The sequence below is a fragment of the Centruroides sculpturatus genome, unplaced genomic scaffold (assembly GCF_000671375.1).
Source record: "Centruroides sculpturatus isolate CEXI.00-Female unplaced genomic scaffold, Cexi_2.0 scaffold351, whole genome shotgun sequence".
Lineage (NCBI taxonomy): Eukaryota > Metazoa > Arthropoda > Arachnida > Scorpiones > Buthidae > Centruroides > Centruroides sculpturatus.
This window is the reverse complement of record NW_019384531.1, coordinates 232,812-244,255: the sequence shown is the minus strand read 5'-3', so window position 1 is coordinate 244,255 and position 11,444 is coordinate 232,812. Positions and strand designations below refer to the sequence as shown.

Sequence of the window (11,444 nt, the reverse complement as noted above, 5' to 3'; positions counted from 1 at the left end):
ACACTGTATTATTACCTTAAAAAACCAAGTAATAAAATATATTTATCTTCAGATTCACGTTTACATTATATATTTATATAAGTTATTAAATTAATTATATTTTTAATATTAAGCTTATACTTTTAAAAATTCAATAAAATAATTAATATACTTAATTAGAAGAATAAGTATTTCTTAGTTAATAGCTTTAATATTAAAGTAAATAATTATGTGCTGAAATAAGAATATTAAAATAGTCTATTATTAATGATATAATATATAAAACAATTACAAATAAAATAACTTTCATATTTTAGCCTGAAATATATATTATCTGCATTCTAGTAAATTATTATCGAAATTTATTTCGGATATTCATCATGTGAATAAAATCTTATTAATATCTTCTGACAAAAGAAAAAAAATTAATAAAATTTTCTAATAAATTATATTGCCTTAATCATAATAAGACGTTAATTGAATCTAATTCATTACAATTTTTAATAAATTATTTCCAATTTTGATTGTTGTGATCATTAACTCAAGAAAGACTTGTTCATTAATAAATACTAAATATGAATTTATTTTAATTTTAAATTTCTCTCACAAGAATTTAATCTATTCCAAAATCATTTATTATTTTTATTAGCTAACATCATGAAAACCTTTTACTTGTTAATAAAATTCGCCGAAGTTAATTTAAAATTAACAATTCCTTTCAAATATCTGACTTTCAAACTTTCTAAATAATGTCATTGATCAATGATTTATGAATGGCTATAAAATTTTAACCTCTGTGATTGCCCACAAATTAAAATATTCACAAATTAAATTACGTTTTTGAGCAATTTACTTGATTTATGAATAATTTCTACACTTTACTCGGTGATTAATATATTCAATAACATTAAAGTACTATAAATTAATTTTAAATGATGAAATAAAGTCAATAAACAATTTTTTCATAAATTATTTTCATATTTATATCAAATCTTGTTCTTTATATTAATTTTCTTAATGTTTATCAATCATGTTTGTAAATGTGGAGNTACAGTACTTTTTAACACTAAGATGATTTTGTTTACTATGATGAAGTTTTCAATTTTTTAAATTTAATTATTTATTATAAAAAGTGTAAAATAAAACATTATTAATTTTTAAGTAATAATAATTCGAATTACAGTAAATAAATTTTAATATAAAAATTAAGATTTTTTTAATATTTGACAAATGATTTTTATGCCCTGTTTTCATTGGATCAATAAAATATTGTAATATTAATTAAATATATATTTTTTAATTTTACATGTTATCTAATGTTATTTTTATATATATTATTTATTTTATTTCCTTTGAAAGTTATTAAGACAATGATCTATCTTCGAAAGTTGGGTAGTTTGACGAAGGTAGAACAAAGTTAATAACCTTATGAAGACTCTATGACGGAAATACTTACATGAAAGGAAGGAAAGGAAGGGAAGCATATCTAAGACAATTCGGAGAGGAAAAATTGTAGAAATAACCAAAGTAACATAGATAATTAAGCACAAAAGGAACAGAATGGTAAACATAGAAAACTTTCGTACAGCAATTTAATGAGGAGAGTTAAAGATGATAAATTTACATACAACAAAACATAACTTTATTCTGTAATTTATAAATATATATTAATTAATAATAAATTAATAATTACTACATATTAGTTTTTACTTTTAAATGATCTAGCGAATCAATCAATAAACATTTATTTAAACACTTTTATATTTTAAAATAATTTACTATTAAACTATAACAGATTAAAATAATTAAAATTAAAAGTAATCTTTGAAATAATCACTTAAATAAATAATACTTCTGTATATTATAAAATAGTAAATTTTAAATTATTCTATAAGCAGGAAATAAATTACGACATAATATAACAATTAAAAGTAAATAATTAATCTATTAATCTATTAATACAGGAAGTTAGTTTATTTTTAATGTTGTAAATATATATCCTAAAAAGTACTGTACCCCTATATATGTATATCATTAACAAGAGAAGTAAAAGCTAGGTTAATTATTATATTTATTTTTTCAACTTTTTAACACGACGGATATTATTTTAATAGTAAACTTATCTATTTAATTATTTAATTCTTTTATTTTAAAATGTATGTTTATTGTCCATTTCATTTGATTTTACTTCCTGTGAAGAATGTCGTAATTTTGATGATTATGGAAGAACGTTTAATATTATTTTGTAAGTTATCCAAACGAGGAATTTAATATCCGCCGATAAAAATCTATGTTTTGGTGTTTTTTTTTCGTTTCTTTGTAGAATCGAATATCAACGAATTGTGAAATTACGGCAATTACATTAAAGTTTACAATGAATTACTATTTTTTTATTTATTTATCTTTTCATTCAGTTCTTGATCGATTTAATGAATAATATTTTTCTCGCAATTCACTGACTTTCTTTGAATTTATTGCGTCAAACCTTAGGAAATAAGTGATCGTTTAATTCATTTCAATTCGATAAACTTTATTGCATTAAAGAAAGACCTTGTTACAAGTGTATTTGTCTAGGAAGGGAGTGACAAGCTTTCTCTACAAATATTTATAAAACAATAATAAAAGATATATCAATTAGCATCAATTAATTAGTTTATACTCGGCATAAAAATTACGAAAAAGTTATAAGATTTGTAAATAATAAAGAGTTTTTTTAGTATTGAACTAATAAACGTAATTAAACAATTTTTTATCTAATAAATGGTTTTTTCTTAAATCTTTTACATAAATATTTTGATATTTATCCTAAAGGTGAATTATTGTCATAAATTATCTTTTAATAAATAGTTGATGTATAAGAGTTAAACTCTTATATTTAAAAGAAAAAGTGGTTTATTTATTAAATATAAATATCTAAATTTTTACAGAAAATCTTCACTAAGTGCTGTATATTTTTTAAAACTCTATTGTAATTTGTGAAATTTTAGATCCTTAATTCTAAATTATTTCTCATACTTTAGTATAATTAACAAAGGATATAAATATAAAATTTGTGATTTTTATTTTCTTATATATTATGGCGAATTTATTAAATTATAAAACCATTATTCGCTACATAATTTAATCAATTAATAATATTGTTAACATTAATATTTAATTCTAAAAAATTTATACTAGGTCAAGTATAGTTAGATGGTCTTTATATTCATTTAAATATTAGATCTAGTTATTAAAATAATCGAAAAACTTTGTTAAGAAAAAATGTAATTTAAAATGTTTTTTCAAGTACAAAACTTTATCAAAATTATTTATATTTAACTCATTTAATCTTCATTATTTGCTTATTTTTATTAAGAACTTCTAAATTTACAAATGAGTCTTAATGAGCTTAAACACTTTTTTCGTAAATAAAAAGTATTAAAGGATAACAATTAAAATTTTTGTTAGACTTCTTATAATTGTTTATCTTATAATATTTAATTTAAGATCATGTAATTAAGCATTTAGTATTTTATTAAATAAAAATGGCATCTTTTGAATTACAATATATTGTCACGTAACAAAACGACTTTTGCAATCAAATAACATAAAAATATAGTGGAAATTTTTAAACTCAGCTCTTTAAATCATTTACATTAGTAATTAAATCATTACTAATGATATAATTACTTATTATCCAAGAAATAGTCCATGCTTCCAGTCACGATTCATATCTAGTTAAACATCGTAGATTAACTATTTTTCCCAGAAGTCATTAAGGATATGACGCCACGATGTGATGTCACAGTCTGATGTGGGAGTATCCTCTTTTCTCCAATAGAATATCAGATCTTGGTAGATAAATACAACCCAGAACATAGACATGCTTCAATTATCAAGCGATATCTTCCAATATTTTCATACTAAGTCATACTGACATTAGTCTGAGATACAAGGTAAGCTCAATTCATGTAGTTCAGATCTCACGCTTTCTATCGTCAATAGCATAAATTATTTTCCTAATTTTTATGTTAATTTTCTATAAATTAATAAAATATTTATTTGTTTTTTGCTGCAAAGTTAATTCATTTCATATTATAACTTCTGAGAAAGTTTATAATCTAAACGTTTAATTTACTAATTATTAAGTGCAATCTTCATAATTACTTGAAAATGTGAATCTATATTTTTAATTAACTAATTATTAGAGTTTATTAAAAGTTTGAATATATTCTAAAACAAATTATATTTTATTTATTTCTGAATAAATACTTCTATTATATTAACATATAAATATTTTTATTTCCTGTAGGTAACTATGGCTCGATGTGCCCTTTGTTTGTTCTTTATTTTCTGTTGTTTGATCATAATTCAAGGGAGAGAAGTAAAAAGACAGACTAATTTTGTAACATTGGGTTGCATGGGTACTTTCGACAAACATAAATTTAATGTAGTTAGCAGAATATGTGAAGATTGCTTCAAACTATACAGAGAACCGGAAGTATTAAGAGGATGCAAGTAAGTGATAAATCGATACTTTTTTTTTTCTTTTCTTTAGAAAATATAACTAGAAAAGTTTTTCTATATTTTTTTAATTAAAAATGTAAATACAATTTTTTGTTAAAATGGTTTATTTTAAGAAATTATTTTAAAATTCTTAAATATTAATAAATACTTATAAAGTATAAGTGAAAAATATACTTAATTGAAAATTTTCCAAGTAATTTTAAACTGTAAAATCACGGCAGGAAACTTAATTTAATGTAATTAAGTTTAATATAATGCCATCAGGAAATTTTAATTAATGTTAAAATGATTTAACAGGTCCAACTGTTTCAAGAACTCTTATTTTCCTCGATGTGTTGAGGCTTTATTAAGAACTGAAGAACTCGAAAATCTTCAAACATTCGTAGAAGAACTTTATGAATGAAAAGAAAAGCCAAAATTTTTCCAAATGACATTTGTAATACTTAATGATCAACGTGATTTATTTATTTACAAAACGTTTATTTATTATTTATTTATTTATTTATTCTTATGTGAACAATAATTAATAAATTTAAAAAATTTGAAACAATATCTGTTTTTTTCTAAACATTTTAACGTACATTTTCTGAATTTTATTAATTAAGTAGTAAAATAATATATTAATTTTTAAGTGATTCTTTATTAAGTAATTTATAAATAAATTTTAGTTAATTTTTTTATNAAATTCTTTTTTCTTTTTAAAATTCTTATAAAGTTTTGTTTTCTTTATAAAATATAAAGAAAACAAAACTGAATTGTTAAATACAAACAAAATTATTAGAATAAAGAATGAAAAGATCTGAAGAATTAAAATATATTTAATTAAAATTCTAAATAAAATGTTTATTTTAAATGATTATGCATTTTTTATTGTTATTTTTATTTTTAGAAATTACTGATTACAAACTTAACAATGCCTTTCTAGAAATTCAACCAGCTGCTACATTCTGCTTTGTTACTTAATAAAATAAAGACATATTAAGAAGATTTTGTTTGTATTTAAGAGAAACTTTACATACAGATTTTAATAAATTAATTTTTCATTCACTATAAACTTACTCTTTATATTTTCATACTTAGTATAAGCAAAGTCAAGAAATTTAATAAACAAAATTAGTAGCAAATATTTATTATATAAAATGATATTTTTTCTTTAGGAATTAAATGTTATAAAAATTTTCATTACTTTTAATCTGTAAAGTTCATTATTTATAATTTTGATGAATAATTTAAAAAATTTCTTTAAATAATTTGTCATGCAATAAAATTTGAAAAAAAGTTTTTTTGTTATTTACGAAAAATATTGTTTCCTTGGCAAATAGACTTAAAAAGATAACATAATATTTATTTCTAAAACTTAATATTTTATTCCTAATAAAATGACGTTTTAGTCGTTTAGCAATTAGTCGTTTAGCAATCTAAAAACTTACTTATTTTTTATGTTTATAAGTGTACAGTACATAAATATAACTTTTTATCATTTGGAAAAATAAGAATCGAACTGTATGTCAATATTTTGCAAGCTCATATCGTTATAATTTTGATATCAAAATGTATATTTTTGTAATGTAGGCCAGATACCCGACTGTATAACGTCACACATTACATCTTTCAAGCTCAGTTTAGATTGAAAACATACGTTAAGATGATGTCATATTCTGGTACTGTACAGTACATTGTATATGTTTAAATTAAACTCAAATTTATAAAGTATCAACACTAAATACATTTAATTTACAAAGAAAGAGTCAGCTACTTAACTATATGTAAAAAACAAATATATATACAGTATATCTAATATTAGTCTAATATAGCTAAATATTGGTATATCATCAACATCAGCAATTAGATAAATAACCACGGTACCTTTATCTAGTCCGGCAGCTTTATTTCTCTATAAAACAAACGTTTTCGAGCTTCTTCAGGTATTATTTGAAAAAATGGAAACGTCCGAAGAACACGATGTATTTCAAATTCAAAAACGCAAATCAGATGTGTGTATAAGAACGATGTACTAAAATTATAAATGTTTATCAAAATGTACTTGCCATGCATGAGAAATACATTTTTCTTCTTTATAACTAATAAATTCTGCAAGTTGATAGGCTTTAAAAATCTACAGGGTTTCCAATTCACTGAGGTGTTTAGTAGAGATAGCACAATGAGATGGCAGATGTACCAATAAATGGCATTCTTTATGATTTAGAATGGTTTATGTAAATTTCATCTAAAAGCACATTTACAACTTTTTATATTCTTCTAAACAAACAAGATATGGCAATATCAAACCACCAGCGTTTCTTATCTTTTCATATGAAGTTGATTAATGATTAATAGAAAAATAATTAAGTCCACAAGAAAAGATTAAGACTATTAACGAATTAGTTTGGTAGATATTTATTTAATCTGCTGAATAAGAAAGTTTAACTTCAATACAAGATGTGGTAATTGCAAGTGGGAAGCACTGTCATCATCCTCGTCAGTTTTAATATTGTTAGAACATTTTTAAAACAATTAAAAGCCATTAAAAGATTTCGTTCAAATGATAAAGTTTGACTATTATATGAAAAAGAAAAAAATTTACTAAACATTTAAATTTTGTCCCTCTACCACATTTTCTTTCTAGATACAATATGTATTCAAATAATCTCAATAGAAGTATCTGAATGCCAAACATAAATGGTAAAATCATGAATTACTTGGAATGAAACTATAATTTGGAATATTCATTACGTTTAATTCTTAAAAACAAAATTCAGCTTTATTCAGATATTAACAAAATATTTTATATTACCTGCCAGATGGAAAAGGCTGTGAAGTATTTAAACTACCACTCTGGGCACCTGGGATCGAATCCGGGCAAGCAACTGTAGAAATGTTTATGAGTTTCCTGTCCGATCCCTCATTACCTGTGCCATTGTGGGCATGGTTAAACACGCGATGATTCTTGAAGAAAGGCTCTTTTAAGGAAGAAAAAGTCATAAAGTCTTTCTTGGTTTCTTATTATTTACAGTATTTAAAATAAATTAACAGAAACGCCTACCAGTGGCCATGTAGGCATTTCCGTTAAAATCACTGAACACTGGTAAATTTGTCGTGTCTCTCCAACGGACCGTCCACTTGGAATTTTCTTTCACGTTTGTACGAGTAACACTTAAATAAGGGCCAGTTCCCATAAAAAGTATTTCTGGAAGGTGTCGCGTTGCTTTATACAAACAAAGCAAAATTTAATAGAAACATTAAGAAAACATATATTTTATTAAAAACTTATTGAGTTTTTATAATTTACGTTTATCTTCAATTCCCTAGAGATGTTTTTCATACCATTGAAATTTAAACTTCTTACATTTTAACTTTTAATTTGTACAAAAGTATTATCGTTATCATGAAAAATTTCGGTTTATTTTAAAATCTGTTCTATTTATACTCGAGGTTTTTTCCATGATACAATATCTAAACATTCAATAAACAATTTCCATAAACGGCTGTCGTTCATTCTAATGAATGATCTTTCCATTTTATCTGATATGATTTAATGTTATCAACTATATTGAATATTATACGTATTTAGATTCTCTTCTAATATCTAAATTTTCCTACCAATCTATGTTAGTGAAGTCTAAAACAGGTTTGACGAATCTCGTATGAGTAGCTTTCTGTATTTAAATATCTGTTTTGGTGCCTCGTGTCATATGAGAAAGCAGTTTCATAGATGATGTGTAATTACAGTTTAGTCTGAATGGTATTTTATTTACCAAAACTTTTGTTTGATTATTCCATTAACTTTATTATATATCTTAATNTATTGTTAACATTAATATTTAATTCTAAAAAATTTATACTAGGTCAAGTATAGTTAGATGGTCTTTATATTCATTTAAATATTAGATCTAGTTATTAAAATAATCGAAAAACTTTGTTAAGAAAAAATGTAATTTAAAATGTTTTTTCAAGTACAAAACTTTATCAAAATTATTTATATTTAACTCATTTAATCTTCATTATTTGCTTATTTTTATTAAGAACTTCTAAATTTACAAATGAGTCTTAATGAGCTTAAACACTTTTTTCGTAAATAAAAAGTATTAAAGGATAACAATTAAAATTTTTGTTAGACTTCTTATAATTGTTTATCTTATAATATTTAATTTAAGATCATGTAATTAAGCATTTAGTATTTTATTAAATAAAAATGGCATCTTTTGAATTACAATATATTGTCACGTAACAAAACGACTTTTGCAATCAAATAACATAAAAATATAGTGGAAATTTTTAAACTCAGCTCTTTAAATCATTTACATTAGTAATTAAATCATTACTAATGATATAATTACTTATTATCCAAGAAATAGTCCATGCTTCCAGTCACGATTCATATCTAGTTAAACATCGTAGATTAACTATTTTTCCCAGAAGTCATTAAGGATATGACGCCACGATGTGATGTCACAGTCTGATGTGGGAGTATCCTCTTTTCTCCAATAGAATATCAGATCTTGGTAGATAAATACAACCCAGAACATAGACATGCTTCAATTATCAAGCGATATCTTCCAATATTTTCATACTAAGTCATACTGACATTAGTCTGAGATACAAGGTAAGCTCAATTCATGTAGTTCAGATCTCACGCTTTCTATCGTCAATAGCATAAATTATTTTCCTAATTTTTATGTTAATTTTCTATAAATTAATAAAATATTTATTTGTTTTTTGCTGCAAAGTTAATTCATTTCATATTATAACTTCTGAGAAAGTTTATAATCTAAACGTTTAATTTACTAATTATTAAGTGCAATCTTCATAATTACTTGAAAATGTAAATCTATATTTTTAATTAACTAATTATTAGAGTTTATTAAAAGTTTGAATATATTCTAAAACAAATTATATTTTATTTATTTCTGAATAAATACTTCTATTATATTAACATATAAATATTTTTATTTCCTGTAGGTAACTATGGCTCGATGTGCCCTTTGTTTGTTCTTTATTTTCTGTTGTTTGATCATAATTCAAGGGAGAGAAGTAAAAAGACAGACTAATTTTGTAACATTGGGTTGCATGGGTACTTTCGACAAACATAAATTTAATGTAGTTAGCAGAATATGTGAAGATTGCTTCAAACTATACAGAGAACCGGAAGTATTAAGAGGATGCAAGTAAGTGATAAATCGATACTTTTTTTTTTCTTTTCTTTAGAAAATATAACTAGAAAAGTTTTTCTATATTTTTTTAATTAAAAATGTAAATACAATTTTTTGGTTAAAATGGTTTATTTTAAGAAGTTATTTTAAAATTCTTAAATATTAATAAATACTTATAAAGTATAAGTGAAAAATATACTTAATTGAAAATTTTCCAAGTAATTTTAAACTGTAAAATCACGGCAGGAAACTTAATTTAATGTAATTAAGTTTAATATAATGCCATCAGGAAATTTTAATTAATGTTAAAATGATTTAACAGGTCCAACTGTTTCAAGAACTCTTATTTTCCTCGATGTGTTGAGGCTTTATTAAGAACTGAAGAACTCGAAAATCTTCAAACATTCGTAGAAGAACTTTATGAATGAAAAGAAAAGCCAAAATTTTTCCAAATGACATTTGTAATACTTAATGATCAACGTGATTTATTTATTTACAAAACGTTTATTTATTATTTATTTATTTATTTATTCTTATGTGAACAATAATTAATAAATTTAAAAAATTTGAAACAATATCTGTTTTTTTCTAAACATTTTAACGTACATTTTCTGAATTTTATTAATTAAGTAGTAAAATAATATATTAATTTTTAAGTGATTCTTTATTAAGTAATTTATAAATAAATTTTAGTTAATTTTTTTATCTTAAATTTTAAAAATTAAAATAATTTTTAACGTGTCAAAAACACAATCTCGCCAATTAATAATAATTAAAAGATAATTAATAAATTGATCTAAATTTCTATAAAAGAAATTATTATTAAAATTCGATTAGTTCTCCTTTAATTACAACAATTTGTGCTTGAATACGAACAAAAATGAATACGAATAAATGCAGTAAAAACAAATAGAACCTTTACTGGAATATATATATATATATTCCTCTTTAATCGGAAGTATGTTTGTTTCTATTTTCATTTCAAAATTCAATTTTTTGAGAAAAGAAAACAGCAATTCAGAAGAAAAATGTGTATATAATTCCTAATGTCATTTTAACAGACTAAAATTTCTCTTTTAAACTTTCATTCAACAGAATTGAAAACTAGGAAACTCCATTCTAGCTTTTCGACAATATCTTGAGAGTTCTGTATCTGTGACTTTTTCCTCAGGCTTTCTTAACCATGTCACTCCATTCTGGTCTTCTCCTTAGACACTTTTCGTCTTTTCTTCGCTCAGGAATTCTTTCTGAAACTTTCATCATTCATCCTTTTCAGATGCCAAACCACCATTTTATCGATTCTGTACTGTGTTTTTATTTATAATCATTCATCTTCAATTGTATCCTCATTTAATCAATGTTTCGATTTGTCTCATTTTTACAAGCCTTTTCTCAAAATTTTCTTCTCTCTTCTTTTTGTATTACTAGTTTTCTTTTCTGTACATTGCATTAATAAATTAAATTTACTATTGTTGAATGATGAAAATTAAATTTTATTAACTTCTAAGAATTTAATTCAATAATACTTATTTAATATTTTGCAAAATTTTTTCATGTTTAATAATAATTTTAATGCATTAGAAATAATTTACATAAACTTTACATTCAGAAATTTGCCTAATCATTCTTATTTTATAGAACAATGATTATACGCTTTTTATTATAAAAGATCATTGAATTTCTTATTAAATTTCTTCAATTGTTTTTATATTTCAAATTTTTATAATTTTTATTAGAAATACTTGCATTAAGCTTATCACTGATCTGTCTAGTTGTATGAATTTGTAAAACAGTTATTCTCGTGTTCAT

General features: G+C 22.8%; 2 protein-coding genes across 2 annotated transcripts; both read left to right on the top strand.

Annotated features, from left to right (window-relative positions):
• Positions 1 to 3,858: 3,858 nt before the first annotated feature.
• Positions 3,859 to 5,025, top strand: LOC111623043 (crustacean hyperglycemic hormone-like). Its single transcript, XM_023365522.1, has 3 exons — positions 3,859 to 3,914; positions 4,271 to 4,476; positions 4,783 to 5,025. The coding sequence occupies exons 2-3, from the start codon at positions 4,277 to 4,279 to the stop codon at positions 4,886 to 4,888; spliced, it is 306 nt and encodes a 101-aa protein (XP_023221290.1). The 5' UTR covers positions 3,859 to 3,914; positions 4,271 to 4,276; the 3' UTR covers positions 4,889 to 5,025.
• A 4,007-nt stretch (positions 5,026 to 9,032) lies between these two features.
• On the top strand, positions 9,033 to 10,200 carry LOC111623041 (crustacean hyperglycemic hormone-like). The gene is made up of 3 exons (XM_023365519.1): positions 9,033 to 9,088; positions 9,445 to 9,650; positions 9,958 to 10,200. Exons 2-3 carry the CDS (start codon positions 9,451 to 9,453, stop codon positions 10,061 to 10,063), a joined length of 306 nt encoding a protein of 101 aa, XP_023221287.1. The 5' UTR covers positions 9,033 to 9,088; positions 9,445 to 9,450; the 3' UTR covers positions 10,064 to 10,200.
• The last annotated feature ends 1,244 nt before the right edge of the window (positions 10,201 to 11,444 follow it).